We start from the raw sequence: 15,633 nt of genomic DNA, 5'->3' as shown, positions 1-15,633 counted from the left end.
TGGTGGCCTGGGATGAAAAAGGAGACGGCAGAATATGTGGCACACTGCTTGACTTGTCAGCAGACAAAGGCCGAGCATCAATGACCAGCCGGATTGTTACAACCCTTAGAAATTCCGGAATGGAAGTGGGAGATGGTCACTATGGACTTTGTCACAGGTCTACCAACCACTCCCAAGGGGCACGATGCCATTTGGGTTATCGTGGATAGGCTGACTAAGTCCGCTCATTTCTTGCCGATCAAGGTAACTTATGGCGCACATAAGTTAGCAGATATTTACATTGCAGAAATAATGAGACTACATGGTGTACCCATCTCCATAGTTTCAGATCGCGACGGACGTTTTACCTCGACAGAGTCCAAACGAGGTTGGGTACTAAACTGAAGTTTAGCACTTCTTTCCACCCACAAACAGACGGTCAAAGCGAACGAACAATTAAGACCCTGGAAGATATGCTAAGAGCCTGCGTGCTCGACTTTCAAGGGTCATGGAATGAGAAGCTTCCACTAATAGAGTTCGATTACAATAATAGCTATCATGATTCCATCAAGATGGCTCCGTATGAGGCGTTGTATGGAAGGAAAGGTCGATCACCGATTCATTGGCACGAGACCGATGAAAGAAAGTTTCTCGGATCGGATGAGGTTGATCAGATTACAGAGGACATCCGACGGATAAGGCAATGCTTGCAAACTTCGGTTGATCGACAACGAAAATATGCTGATAGACGCAGGAGACCCCTAGTGTTTGAGGTTGGCGATAATGTGCTGCTGAAGGTAGCTCCGCTACGAGGGGCTATGCGATTCGGAAAGAAAGGAAAGCTTAGCCCAAGGTTCGTTGGACCTTTCGAAATCATAGAGAGGGTCGGGGAAGTAGCTTATCGTTTAGCTCTTCCGCCCGCCCTGTCTAAGGTGCATGATGTGTTTCATGTATCCTTATTGAGAAAATACATGCGTGATCCCTCGCATGTAATCAGCTATGAGCAGCTGAGCGTGGATCCTCAACTCGTCTATGAGGAAAAACCAGTTATGATACTAGACCGAAAGGAAAAAGTGTTGAGGAACAAGACGGTGCCATTGGTAAAGGTGCAGTGGTGTAACCATGGCATTGAAGAGGCAACCTGGGAAATAGAAGACAAGATGAGGGAGCTGTATCCTCATTTGTTTTAAGTTTCGAGGACGAAACCTTTATAAATTGTAGGTATTGTAACGTCCTGCATTTTCGAGTACCTTAAACGACTCGGGTCGGGATTTTTCCCCCGGGTTAAGAATATTATTTTAAATAATATTATATTTTGTTTGTAAGTATTCCATGAGTTATTGCTAGCCAAAATATGAATTTTGTGATTTTAAAAGTCAAGATAAGACTTTCGGTCCTGGACCGACACAAAAACCCTGATCGGGTAAAAATCTCGGAAAATAAAATGAAAAATCATGGCAATTATATTTTGGGCATAAAATACATTCATAAAAGTTAAAGTTTGGTCAAAAATAATAAACCTAAAAGAAAATGGAAATTTTAAGGCATTTTGTGGTAAATGCCTAATTTTGCCGAAATGGGGAATTTTATTCCATGAATGGACCTTAGGTTAAATTTTATTTTGTGGTTAATTAAATTAAATATGAGAGACATTTAATTTAATTAATTAATAGTAAGTTTGGTGATTAAAACTTAATGAGAGTGAAAAAGGTGTAAGAAGTCAAGTGGGCAAGTGGGTAGAAAAGCACTCAAGTGTTTTGTGATATTTTGAAGAGTTGTGTGAGCCATTCTAACCCCCAAATCCGACCACTCTCCCTCCCTCATTCACTCTCATCTGATTTTTGAAGACTCTCTCAAGTGTTCTCTCCATTTGCAACCCCAAGAACACCAAAGAAACTTGGAAGCTAAGTCTTGGTCTAGGAAGGGTTTTCCCTAAGGTAAAGTTTCATTAATCTAGACTTTTGTAAAGTTTTAAGCATAGAGTTTCAAATAGCTAATTGACTATGTTGTTGGGGGAAGTTTGTTAGGGTTTTTGAAAGGTTTTGAAGGAGTCAAAGCTTATAGGAAGGTCCAAACCTTAAGCAAGAACACCAAAGAGTATTGGCTAAGCGTAACTGGACTGAACGTTGGAGGGTGAAAACTTGCTGAGCGCTAAGGACTCCAAGTAAGTCAACTTATATTGTATGGCTGCAACATGAAATGATTATTGTCTTGTATGTTAGTATAGGGATACATGCATATACATAGGCTGTCATAGAAAGTTGCTTAGAGACGTTAGTCTAGTGAGTGCTGATTTAGAAAATATGAACGGCAGAAGTCCGTCATATCCTAGACGGTTGATCCCCGTCACACTGCTTGATTTTATTTATGTCCGGTTCATTACCGAGACGAGTGGCCATGAGATGAGGATAAGCTGGTTAAACCTAGGGGCGCCAAGATAAATGGGACCTAGGGGCCCTCATGCTTACTTAATCATTGGACGGTTAGAATCCGAGCAAGTGCTCTGATAAGTTATTCCCGGATAGCAGCCGTGAATATTGGCCATTCCGTGAGAGTGCCTAGAGATACTAGGGGTTGCCAAGATAGAGTGAGGTTGAACACACTAGGGGCAGCTGCTCACCAGCACCACTGATTAACATAGAAGTCTCCATAAAACCGTGTAAATTGGATTACACTCTTGAATATGTAGCGATGCCCTAAGTAACACAATAGTTACCCTTGATGAGAATATTTATTGGCTAGATCTTAGTGTGGGGACTCAGTTCTCTTTTACAGATTAGCAATTATGTTGGAGGGCGCGTTACGCATGAATTGTTGGAAATTGTCAAGCGTTGGTCTCGAATTATTTGGTGATATAATATATCTGCTTGCTCTGGGATTTTCTGAGTGCAGGGATATAATTGTTGATAAGATATAGTTGTGATATAATATATCTGCTTGCTCTGGGATTTTCTGAGTGCAGGGATATAATTGTTGATAAGATATAGTTGTGATATAATATATCTGCTTGCTCTGGGATTTTCTGAGTGCAGGGATATAATTGTTGATAAGATATAGTTGTGATATAATATATCTGCTTGTTCTGGGATTTTTCTGAGTGCAGGATTTTTATCTAGTTACGAATTAATTTATCATTGGTTATCAGGCATGACCATAAGTTTGCCAGGACGCTTTAGCGTTCTTGAAATTGATTGTTCAGGGTCCGGATGGGTCCGGAACCCTAATTCTCTACATGCTTTGTTTGAAAGTTGATCTTACTAAGCGTTTTCGCTTACCTAGTTGTTTCATGTTGTAGGTAAGAGCAAGGGCAAGGCAGAGCAGTGAGCGCTGGAGTCTTCCTTGCAAATGTACATGTGGACCGACCTTTTGGGAAGCCTTTTTATTTTTGGAAATGTTGTGTAATTTTCCTAAACTAGGCTCACTCTAATCTTTGTAAAACATGTTTGTAACTAAATGTTAAGTATGGCCATACGACTTTTTAAAAAGTTTTTTTTTCTATGGGTTTTTGAGACATTTTGTTAAATGAAAACATTTATATTTCCGCATTATCGAGTCTTGAAAATCCGGGTCGTTACAACACGAGAGCCACCTTTAGAGGCAAGGCACGCGTACGAAAACCGGTTATGTGAGGGTGAGGAGCTTAGGGGCGTAACTCAGAACATCCGTACTAGACAGGCCGTGATGGTACAAGGTAGTACCGATGGTGGAGGCACTCACTGCATGTATCTGACCATGCATCAGGACCACCAGCGCCCCTACGCCTGGAGACACTCCTCTGACATTCGTACGGTCAAGTAGTGGAGACATCCTCCTGGCACCTGTCCCTGTACTGGTTGGAAGACCACTACCTCTGAAACCACTCTCCTGACAGTGTACTTATGTACTACCTGGTCCCCTGGACCACAGTGTATCTAGGGCCATTAGAGCCCACTATATAATGAACCCCAATTCCACATGGAAGGGGGTTGGAAAAATTACTGTAGCAGTGCACAATAATCAATACAAGCTGATTTCACCATTTGTCTTCTGCAATTGTTCTTGAAGTTTCTACTTAGATTTCTAAAGTTTTTCTTTTGATAATCTCTGCTTTGCGATTTTTCTAACTTAACTTAGTTGACGAGTTCTCACCGTCAACATTTATCATATACTACCATGTGATCTAACCTACCTCAGATATTAGATGGGGGACCTAGATGGTTTATCGCATGCCATGTTAATGAGTTAATGGCCATTAATATTGTAGTCCTATATGGTATATATTCTTATAGCCATATGTTTTATAGTGTATGCTTATGATATATGGTATATATTTTTATAGTCATATGTTTTATAGTTTATGTTTATGATGTAGTTTTATGCCTATGATATATGATGTATGTTTTTAGTAGGTTTTCCTTGCTGGGCACTAGGCTCATTCCTTTATTTTTAGTGTGATGCAGGAAAATGAATATGGAAGGCGGAAGGATTCTTGGTAGATCGGCTTGTGTGTTGAGGATGGATGGAATGCGTGGACTGCGTGTCGATCGAGGATGAAGTTATTTATTTTTACTCTTTTAAATCATGTTTTTTCCGCATTTAGTTTTGTAAACAATTTTCTTTAGTTTAAAATTATGTTTTATGTTTTAAACAATGGGTACCCATGCCATATTTTCTATTATTATGTATTTGATACAATATTTCAAGATTTAATAAAGTTAGTTATATTATTTCTTATGTATCTTTCCCAAAATAGTAGTTATGTATAGTAGATCTAATGGTCAAAGGTCTTAGAAATAGTTGAGTCTTTACACTAGATCACTTTGACCTTTGACATCCCCGCTGGGGTATATATATAGCCACCTTTGTAACGCCCTGGATAGCCAAGACTGTTACATTGTGTGTTTGTAAAGGTGCAAGACTTGCTAATCAAGTCATTTAACTCAAAACGTGTTACTGAAACTATAGTTGAACTAGGGTTAAAAGATTTTGGTCTCAAAACTTCATTTCTTTTAAATAAACATTATTTTTACATGGGATCCCAAAAGTAATAAGTTAAAGACTATTTACAAAGGTTTCAAGATTTAAATACAGTGATTAGCCACTCTAAGGCAAAACAGACGGTTAAGCATTTCTCGTCTTGTTCCACTTCTCGGCCATGGCGGCCGATCAGCTGACCATATATATTCAGCCCCATAGCTCTCCATCTCAGGATTAGTCCAACTTGCCTTTGCCTTTACCTGCACCCCGTAGCACCCATGAGCCAAGGCCCAGCAAGAAAACACAATAACATAGCATAATTATTCAGCAGACAATCAGATAACTCATACCGCATAAGCATGTACTCGACAGTTTAAGCATTCATGTTAATCAAGTATTCAGCATACCAAATATATCATCTCATATCAGTAATCAATTCACATATGATAACTAGGGTTAACGCCCTTAGGCCGCACCCTCTATTTATCCCACTGACTCCGGTCCGCTTAAACCGAGCTTAGTGAATATTAAGCAGTCCTCAGCTACCAGTGGCTGAGTCGCACCCTGTGCGCAAGTATTATTTACAGCACCCTTAGGTCGTTTATCACATGTCCCATGACATAATACCACCTATGACATCATACAGATATAGGGAGCTCTTAGTCCCATCACAAACACATAACCGGGTGCAGTTTTCTTACCTTTCGATTCGCTAGCTTTGTTCAAGTTGATCCTCAAGAACGATCCTGTCTGAGCCCTAGTGCACACCTAGTAACATCAAGTCCAAAACCTAGCCTTGGGACCAATTCTGAGCCCTCGGGAAGCCCTAATTCCACCAAACAGGGTGGTGGAATCAAACCCCGAACCCCCGGGTGAAAACCCTTGAAAATAACCCAAAAACCCCTTTCTCGAAACAGGGTAGCACTACAAACAGAGTCTAAAACGCCCCAGACCACTTAGCCTAGCGCTACAGCGCCCAGTGACTAGCGCTGTAGCGCTAGTCACAGCACAACAAACCCTGCATTTTCCTCCTTCGATTTTCCCCGAGCCAAACCTTACCAAAACTCTTCCAAACTTCAACCAAACATAAAACACAAGCCTACCAACATCCCAACCACACATAACTCAATTACATGCACTCCAAATCACAAAATTCACCATGGTTGAACCTAAAGCTCAAAATCTTAGCAAAACCACAAAAATCACAAAGCTTGAAACTAGACTTTGTTACCTTTTATGGATGAGCTTAGCCTAGGTTGTCTCCCACTCTTGCTTAGCCTTCTCATCCTCAAATCTTCAGCCTCAACTCCCTAGAATTCCCACAGAACTTTGCTTAGAAAAACCAGCTTAACACCAACACTAGGAACTGAATATTAACCTCAAAATCTTACCTCAAATGTTGAGCAACCTTAGCTAGTTTCCCCAACCTGATCAAGACCCCAAGTGTACAATCTCAGCCTTAAGCTCCTTTGGATTCTAGCCTCAAATCTCTAGAAGAAAATGATGAAGAAGTCCCAAATCGTTCTTGGAAATTGCCCTATTTTTCATTCCCTTTTCCTTCTCTTCTTTCTTTTCTTTCTTTCCTTCAGACTTCTAAGACCTTCTACATATTCCACTAAAGCATAAAGCCTGATAACACTTATCCTTTATATGCCAAATGACCAATTTGCCCTCCCCTTTATCCCTAAGCCTTTAAATCAACCTAGGGGCATTTTGGTCATTTCACCCAATTCCCGCTATTTCCTCGAATGTCTCTAATATTTACTGCTTACTTCCCGGCACCTAACTAATCACCAATTATATTCCTCAATATCAAAATAGACTCCAATATATTCTCTAAATTCCCAGAAATACCCTCAGGCTCGCCCCGAGCCGGGTTTAAATCCTCGCTGTGACTTTTCCGCTAAACTGCTCACTAGGATCGTCTCGAGTCACAAATTACAAATATATCCACATAATAATGTGGTCTCGACAATTTATCACGTATATGTACAGTTATGCTCTCAATGGGCCAAAATTACGATTATGCCCTTCTAACCTAATCAGGGCCTACATGCATACTAATACACATAGTCATGCATCACATATATTCAAATAATCATATAACATGCTTTTAAATTATTAAATCACATATAATCCAGTTATGCCCTCCCGACACACTATTCAAGGCCCTTAAGCCTTAACAGTAAATTCAGGTCGTTACAACCTTCTTCTCCACCTTCATCACTTTCATTTTTGTCCTCCAGAAAACACGAACTAGATAAAACCAGAACAAATTTTTTTCTTTGCATGTTCTCTAAACCCAAAAAATAGAGCAATCTCTCAACCTTCAGCTCAGTAGGATCATTTCTGCTTCCACTTCTCCAAACAACGCACAACAAGGAAAAGGGGCTTTTACTTCGGTTTTTAAGCTTGATTTACTTCGGTTTTCGCTAAAATTCGCAACCGCAGTAGTTCGAAGCGAAGTAAAAACTAGCTAAAAACCGAAGTAGAATCCCCACTTTCTACTTCGGTTTTTACATAATAACCGAAGTAGAAAGTGTATATACGCTAGCATCCTGGGCACTTTCTACTTCGGTTTTTGGGTAAAACCGAAGTAAAAATGGTACTTTCTACTTCGGTTTTTAGGGAAAACCGAAGTAAAAGGTGTACTTTCTACTTCGGTTTTATCTAAGAACCGAAGTAAAAGGGCACTTTCTACTTCGGTTCTTAGGTAAAACCGAAGTAGAAAGTGCACATTTTACTTCGGTTTTACCTAAAAACCGAAGTAGAAAGTGCCCGCCTTTTTTATTTAATATATGTTTCTAATTATTTTTAAATGGATGGTTTCTATTTTTATATATATATATATATTTTGGCCTAATTTTATTTAATTGATCTAATTAATATTTTTTTTTTTGGCCTAATTATTTTTCAACAATTTAATTATATGATATCACAATTATATATATTTTTACAATTGAAATTGTTTAAGAATTTTTTTTGAATGAAAATATGATAACTTTTATTAATTAAAAATGTTGTACATAAGCATATAAAATACAAGTACTTAAGTAAGATAACTAGCCTTAACATTAATACATTTACAAAAGACTAAACTTACAACTAAACAAAAATAGGCTTACTGATAAATGTATGTCATCAATTTGCCTAACCATTCGTGTTGGATTGGCAAGAGGTCTGCAATCTCACAATATTGCGTCTTCCCACCAAACTGTAAAATTAATAAATATAAATTAATTTCATAGATTATCGATAGCAAATAAATTATAAAAAATGAACTTACTTTTTCTTTTAGGGTAGTCATTGCATTTGATGCCCGTACAAGATCTCTAATGTACTTCAAGACATAAAAACCACATTCATGACTTTGTGGTTGTCTTGGACATGTAACATTGAATATCTTTGTGGGATTGCCGAGTAATGCATTGGAAGAAGCTCTATAATATGCACTATTTAAAAAGAAAATTAACAAAAGTTATTAAAATGTAGTAACATGTAATATTTGTTGCATATTAAGAAATATTTTAAAAAATTTAAAACTTACCTCATTATCATTGAATCAATTTCTTCTGGACGTTTGTGTGATTTCAATGGATCTAAGTACACGATTTTTCCTTTTGGCATAGCAATCACCAACATCCAATGTTCCCTAAAATAAGAAGCGTATGTTAAGTAAAATAATTAAATTTTTAATATATGACTAATCAAATAAGAAAATTTTACACTATTTCTTACCGTATGTTCCAAGGTATAAAGTAAAGTTGACCAACTCTATCCATGGTCATCAACCAATTCGCCAAGTCAATGGTTGATCGCTCTACATCGTTAACATTATTAATGCTAAGACGTTCAATGTCATAAAACTTGTAATAGACACGCTGTAACGCCCTACTTCCTTAGAGCCGTTACTAAGTGAGTTTTAAGACAAAACAGTGTGCAATGAACTCGCTAACCGAGGTTTTGAAACCAAAGTGTGACTAATTAAAAGTTAGGGCTGTAATCTTTGAAAATGCGACGTTTCATAAAAAGGCTTCTAGTATTAAACACTTGGGATCCCAAAATATGGTTTGAAAACTATTTACATATTGAAATAAGTTTACTGTTGTTTAATCATAAAATCGTAGATTATCACAGCCATTTTCGAATAAACCCCCAACCAAAGCAGTCGGGCAGGCCAAACATGTACGCGTCGCTTCACGCTCTCCGTACTCATGGTTGGTTGACTCAGTCATTGCCTTTACCTGCAACACAGAGCACCCGTGAGCCGAAGCCCAGAAAGAAAACTCATGCAGAACATAACATATGCAATGTATACAGTTTATCATAACAGATAATCCACAAATAAACAAGTCAACCATTAGACTAAGCAAACACGGCCATGCCGCCCCAGAGACCTTACCAAAGCCCTGGGGCATCGGTTCTTACCGCGAGGATAACTCATGTATCCCTTGGGTCCCACCCTGAATATAGTATAACACATGTATCCACCGGGCCCCGCCCTGACTATAGCATCCCATGTGCTAGGTGTTACTTTTGGCCCACGGCCGCCCCGGCCTACGCCGTACTCGGCCCACGGCCGCCCCGGCCTACGCCGTACTCGGCCCTTGCCGTTCATTTCATCATAATCACACATATAGTACATTCGAAATAATCATTCACACACATCATGATTCATTTAAGGTTAAACATTTGCACATAATACAATCTGGGGCCATGCCCTAATCTCGGGTGTTATAGTTTTCTTACCTGTATTCCAAATGCTTTAAATAGAAAAATGACGGCCCCCGAGCATGATCCACTTCCCGAGCTCTAGCTTAACACCTAGTCACAACCAAGATAATGTATACCAATAAGATAAATCTTAAATGAGTTTCTAAACCGAGTTCTAGTCCCCGGAACATTGAACTTCACCAAAAATATAAAAAGATTCAATCCCGAGCACCCGTGGTTAAATTCCCAAACCTAAATTCTCAAAATCCCAAAATTCCTTAAGCGCCCCGGCATGGCCCAACCATGCCGCGGCATGGCCCCCAAACAGGGCCACAAAAACGCCCAGAAACAGGTAAGGGCCGCGGCCCGCCCTCCATCCTCAGCACAACTTAGCCTTCAAGGGCCGCGGCCCTCCAAGAACCATGCCGCGGCCCGACCCTTCGAACCCAAAAAAACCCACCATTTTCAAGCTTTAAACCTCACTTTAAGCCATTCCAAAGCTCCCAATTCAAAACCAATTAATAATCACAACATTAGGATGGTTTAAACAACACAATTCCACCACAAATCCAACCTAACACTAACCAAAAACCCAATTCCAAATTTCTGAAATTTCAAACCTAGAACTCAAAACCAACCATGGAAATTCTCAATTTCAACCATCAAACTTTAATTTAAACCTTACCTCAGTTGTAGAATCATTTCCCAAAGGATCCCATGACCTATCTTCAAAGTTTCAAGCCTCAAACTCCACCTTGAATATCAAAATCCATAAACATTCACAACCCAACAAAATCTCAGAAATTTAACTTGAGAAAAAGAGTTAATTGCTTACCTTTACCCTGATTTGTTCTTGATTAACTCTTGAGCTAAACCTCCAAATCCCAACACCAACATTCAGAAATCCAAGCTTGATTTCTCCTAAGATTTCTGTGGATTTTATGAAAGAAAGAGGAAAGAAAGAAGAAGAGGAGAGGGTGGAGGCTGGGTCGGTTTCTCTAAGTCTCCAAATGGTTTATTTGTTTTGTTTTTATAACTTAAGCTGGTTACCTCAAGGTTCGGGGTACCAAAATGTCCCCGAGGCAAAAATGGTAAAATCCCCCAGTATTCCCGCCTAGACATCCTAACCTCAAATATATCTCCAATTATTTATTTTCATAACCCAATACCAAAAATACTCCTTGACTTGCCCAAAGTCAATCATAATGCCCCGTTGTGACTTTTCCCCGCTATCCAGCTCTAGGATCGCCTCGTGCCGAAAGTTACCAATCACGGATATACCCACATACCACTGTGGTCTCAACAATCATCACATATTAATACAGTTATGCCCATCATGGCCAAAATTACAATTATGCCCTTCAAACACAATCCGGGCCTACATGCATACTAATATACATAGTCATGCATCTCAAATAATCAAATAGTCACATAACATGCTTTAAATCATAATCATGCATTTAATTCATAAAACCACACATAAATCCCAACCTGCCCTCCTGGCACACTAATCAAGGCCCTTAAGCCTTATTAGCGAATTTGGGTCGTTACACACGCTGATTTGGAAATAGGGACTCCCAAATGCATCTGCAAAATTTTCTTTAGTGTTAAATTTTTTGAAAAATTTCGCCAGAGTTTCCCCTATAAATAGGACTTCCCAAACCTGTAAACATTCAATGTCTATGAAAATTTTCAACAGATCACAGAGCAGTACTCATAACTGATTCTAAATTCCTATCATTCCAAAGAATTAGTTTAAGGGATACCTTAATCCGAATATCATTGCTGAGCCTCCAATCATATGCAGGGTAGCAACTTGTTCCACATCCTCTGAAGTTAGGAATATTGACTCGCGATTCATGAATGTTGGGTCCACTGGAATGGAGACGACTGAGTTTATTCCCTTAACTCTGCAAAATTCTCTCACCATAAATTGAAGGCTAACATGGATGCGATTCATGATGTGATCGGCAAATGGTTGGCCTTTGGTCAGAGTGTTTTCTGGATTGACGTGAGACCCTGCTGATGACAGATGCGGGCTAGTCATAGGAGGTTTTGACATATCCTTGGATGAACTTTTTGACATAGGAGGTTTCTTTCTTAGAGGACCCTACGCAACATCAAGTAAAAATAATATTAAAATACTTGTTGACGGTGAAATCTCGTCAACGAAATTAGATCGGAAAACTCAAAGGTAAGTCAGGCGAAGTTTATATAAGAACTGAGAATAAACTTTAAGGAAAAGTAAACACAGATGAACAATGGACCAAGCCTTAGTATATTTCTCAATAGCCTCTGCATATAATGAATTTTCCCAACCCCCCTCTCTGTGGAAGTGGGGTTCATTTTATAGTAGGCTCTAATGGCCCTGGGTACATGGTGGTCCAGGGGACCAGATGGTACACAAGTACACTAACAGGAGAGTGGTTCCAGGGGTAGTGATGTCGGCTCTGGTACAAGGTCAGAGATCATGGGAGCACCTCACTTCCTGTACCTGGTCATGCCTCCACTACCTGCTTGGTACGGGTGTCGGAGGAGTGGCTGGTGAGGACCACAGATGGTACTTTGTTCGTACCTCCACTACTTATCTGACGTGGGTACTATGTCCGTACTCTAACTCCTTTCAATTCGTCAGTGGACTCCGTACCTCATGAGATCAATGCCATGTGACCCTCACTTGCAAGGCATAGATTCGAGGTGGTAATGACCCATGCACTGGCCGTGCCTTGCAAGGCTCCTAGTGGCGAAGGGCCTAGCTATACTTGCCTCCTTGCGGCATGGATCCAGACTAGTGACGCGATGGTGCAACGGACTCCCGAGAAGATGGTGGCCTACAGGCCTCACTGGGGGCGCGCGCATGGACGGCCTCGCTAGGAGGGGCATGCCTGATGGCCTCGCTAGGAGGGGCATGCCTGATGGCCTCGCTAGGAGGCCCATGCCTGATGGCCTCGCTAGGAGGCGCATGCCTGATGGCCTCACTAGGAGGCGCATGCCTGATGGCCTCGCTAGGAGGCGCATGCCTGATGGCCTCGCTAGGAGGCGCATGCCTGATGGCCTCGCTAGGAGGGGCATGCCTGATGGCCTCGCTAGGAGAGGCATGCCTGATGGCCTCGCTAGGAGGCGCATGCATGATGGCCTCGCTAGGAGGCGCATGCCTGATGGCCTCGCTAGGAGGTGCATGCCTGATGGCCTCGCTAGGAGGTGCATGCCTGACGGCCTCGCTAGGAGGCGCATGCCTGATGGCCTCTCTAGAAGGGGCATGCCTGATGGCCTCGCTAGGAGGCGCATGCCTGATGGCCTCGCTAGGAGGCGCATGCCTGATGGCCTCGCTAGGAGGGGCATGCCTGATGGCTCGAGGTCCCAATGAGAGTGTAGGCGTATGGGGGTCTAAGTGCGTTCTTTGGGTCTTTTATAAGCATGGAATATTGAGCATCCACGGGGGTATGTCCCGGGCGTCTTTGGCAGCGTTGACGCGTATGAGTGCATCTTGACCCGTGAGCATGTCAGCCTTGCGCGGGCACGTCGGACCTCACTATGTGAGGGCCTTGTGCACCTATCCTCTTGCAGTATTCATTGTGGCCCCTTAGCTTAGCAGGGCCAAACCTTGTGGCTCATAATGTGTTGTTTCTTAGGAGACGATCTCTTGTATTCATCAAGGCCTACAGGCTCGGGCCCAATAGCATGAATAAGTGACCTTTGTCCCTATGTTCCAACCCGGGACTAAAGAGTTTTTATTTGGTGGATTTTTGGCATCCACACTTGCCCCCCAGTCTATAAGGAGGCCTTTAGGCGTTTTTGTAGACTGTTCTCTTCCTTTATATTATCCCTTTTTTTTTTGGTATTCATCATGCTCGAGGTCCTTTGGAACCCACGCGAAAGGGGGTTCGATAGGTCTCTCTTTGGTGCACCTTGGTTGCACCTATAAGGATATATTGACCCCTTGGTTTCTAGTTATCCTTTTATATATTTTCGCGCGCGCTTATTATATCTTGCGAGAAGCGTCCTTCTCGTCATTAGGCATAGTACTATTTTTGCAAGCGTCTTCTTTGAGACCCTTTTTGCAAGCGTCTTCTTTGAGACCCTTTTCAGAAGCGTCTACTTCGAGACCCTTTTCGATAGCGTCTACTTTGGAGACCCTTTTTGGAGGCGTCTACTTTGGAGACCCTTTTTGGAGGTGTCTATTTCAAAGACCCTCTTTGGAGGCGTCTACTTTGGAGAACCTTTTTGGAGGCGTCTACTTTGGAGACCCTTTTTGGAGGTGTCTATTTCAAAGACCCTCTTTGGAGGCGTCTACTTTGGAGACCCTTTTTGGAGGTGTCTACTTCGGAGACCCTTTTTGGAGGAGTCCACTTTGGAGACCCTTTTTGGAGGCGTCTACTTTGGAGACCCTTTTTGGAGGTGTCTGCTTTTGAGGTGATTTCCCCTCAGGGTGGGGACTTTCATGGCTAGAGGGTCATCGTTTGATTTCAAACATGGTCAGGGACCCCTCTAGCATGATGCCCCCTTCTATATGGAATCTCCAGACGTATTGGTAGTACGGCCACTGGAGGAAGGTTTGCTTTCTTCGACATGGAAGTTCTTATGGTCCTCTTCCACACGTATGTACTTCCGTGCTCTCTCGAAGAAGTCATCCAAATTCGAAATTTCTCTTTTGAGCATGCTTCCCCATAACTTGCTTCCTGGACGAACTCCGGCTGTAATAGCCATCTTGAGCTCTGCTTTGGTTAAATCTCCCACCTTTGTTGCCTCCATACTGAACCTATGGACGTAGTCCTTCAGACTTTCATCCTCGCCTTGTTTTATGTTAGCGAGGTTGGTAGTTGGCGTGACGTAATCACAGGTTGCATGGTGTTGCTGTAGGAATTCATCAGAGAGTTGTTGCCATGATTTGATTGTTCCTGGCCTTAACCTCTTGAACCACTTGTACGCCACTCCTTTAAGCGTAACGACGAAGCAATGACACCTTGCCCTGTTGTTGACCCCTCTTAACCTCATCAAGTTATTGAAGGAGTCTAAGTGATATTTTGGGTCTGTAGTACCCTCGTACGGAGTCATGCGAGGTTCTCTGAAGCCAGGGGCATTTGCTCAGCCTGAATCTCCCTTGTGAAGGGTGAATCACGGTCAAATTCTTCGTCATCCATGTGCCCCCCAAGTGCAGTGGTGATCTTGCCTCGAGGGCTTCCCATTTTGGTGTCTAGTCCCATCCTCTTTTTGCATAAGGAGTTTTGCAGGTTCTCGGGCTGATCCCTTGCCTTGGTTGTGTCCCTCGGGGGAACCGCGGGGGGTACGTCTCTTACTTCTGACCTCTCTCCATGGGGATCTTTTCTTAGGCCAGGGGGTGTTTCTTTTGAGGGGACTTCGGCCTCGTTCTAACGACCATCACCTTCCCTCCGCCTTTGCTCCTGGGGACCTTTTGTTGGCCTAGGTCCCCCCTGATACTTTGTCTGGGGGTTTTACTGGTGGAAAGTTGGGTTCCCCCATCATCTACGGGGACAGTGCTTTCCCCTTTTTCATGCTCCTTCCCTTTACGCACAGGAGGGGGTGTGCTTGACTTTCCTCGCAGTAGGTCGTTTAAAACCTCTTGCATGTTCTCTATCTGGGTTTCCAGCCTTCGAGTCTTTTTATGTAACTCTTGAATCTCATCCCTGTAGAGGCGAGTCCTTGAGCTTGAACTTACCGAGCGTACCCCGGGACTCTTGCTTGGCCCATGCGTTGACGGACCTGGGTCTTGGTGGCCTGAGCGTGGTGCTACCGGGGGCTGGTGAAGTGAATGCACTGGCGGCTCCAAATGAACTCCGTCGGGCTAGATGGTCGGGGATGATGCTTCCTTCTCCTCCCTTGGGGGAAGAGATTCCTCCGGTCTGCCTCCATGTTTGGGCGGAGGGGGGTCTTTCTGGGTAGCCCTCCGCTCCACTTCATCCTGGAGAACCTCATCATCTTGTATTTGCCATAGGTGTTTTGAACGTCTTAGCATCTTTCTTTGCT

The 15,633-nt window shown here is 42.3% G+C and overlaps 1 protein-coding gene and 1 long non-coding RNA gene across 2 annotated transcripts; one reads left to right on the top strand and one right to left on the bottom strand.

The window, feature by feature from the left end:
* Positions 1–1,769: 1,769 nt before the first annotated feature.
* LOC133817681 (uncharacterized) lies at positions 1,770–3,526 on the top strand. Its single transcript, XR_009885653.1, has 3 exons — positions 1,770–1,916; positions 1,999–2,143; positions 3,275–3,526. It is a non-coding gene; the product is annotated as an uncharacterized LOC133817681 (long non-coding RNA).
* Positions 3,527–8,033: 4,507 nt separating this feature from the next.
* Positions 8,034–8,803, bottom strand: LOC133817673 (uncharacterized). The gene is made up of 4 exons (XM_062250253.1): positions 8,674–8,803; positions 8,483–8,587; positions 8,222–8,387; positions 8,034–8,149 (listed from the first exon to the last, which is right to left on the bottom strand). The coding sequence occupies exons 1-4, from the start codon at positions 8,721–8,723 to the stop codon at positions 8,057–8,059; spliced, it is 414 nt and encodes a 137-aa protein (XP_062106237.1). The 5' UTR covers positions 8,724–8,803; the 3' UTR covers positions 8,034–8,056.
* Between the last annotated feature and the right edge of the window lie 6,830 nt (positions 8,804–15,633).

Source organism: Humulus lupulus, chromosome 1 (assembly GCF_963169125.1).
Source record: "Humulus lupulus chromosome 1, drHumLupu1.1, whole genome shotgun sequence".
Lineage (NCBI taxonomy): Eukaryota > Viridiplantae > Streptophyta > Magnoliopsida > Rosales > Cannabaceae > Humulus > Humulus lupulus.
This window is presented reverse-complemented; position numbering and strand designations above follow the sequence as displayed.

Coding starts and splice junctions, on each gene's coding strand:
- LOC133817673 (XM_062250253.1), bottom strand. CDS start 8,723: ATGACCATGGATAGAGTTGGTCAACTTTACTTTATACCTTGGAACATA. Junction 8,588..8,673: donor TTTATACCTTGGAACATACG/GTAAGAAATAGT, acceptor TTCTTATTTTAG/GGAACATTGGATGTTGGTGA. Junction 8,150..8,221: donor TGACTACCCTAAAAGAAAAA/GTAAGTTCATTT, acceptor TTAATTTTACAG/TTTGGTGGGAAGACGCAATA.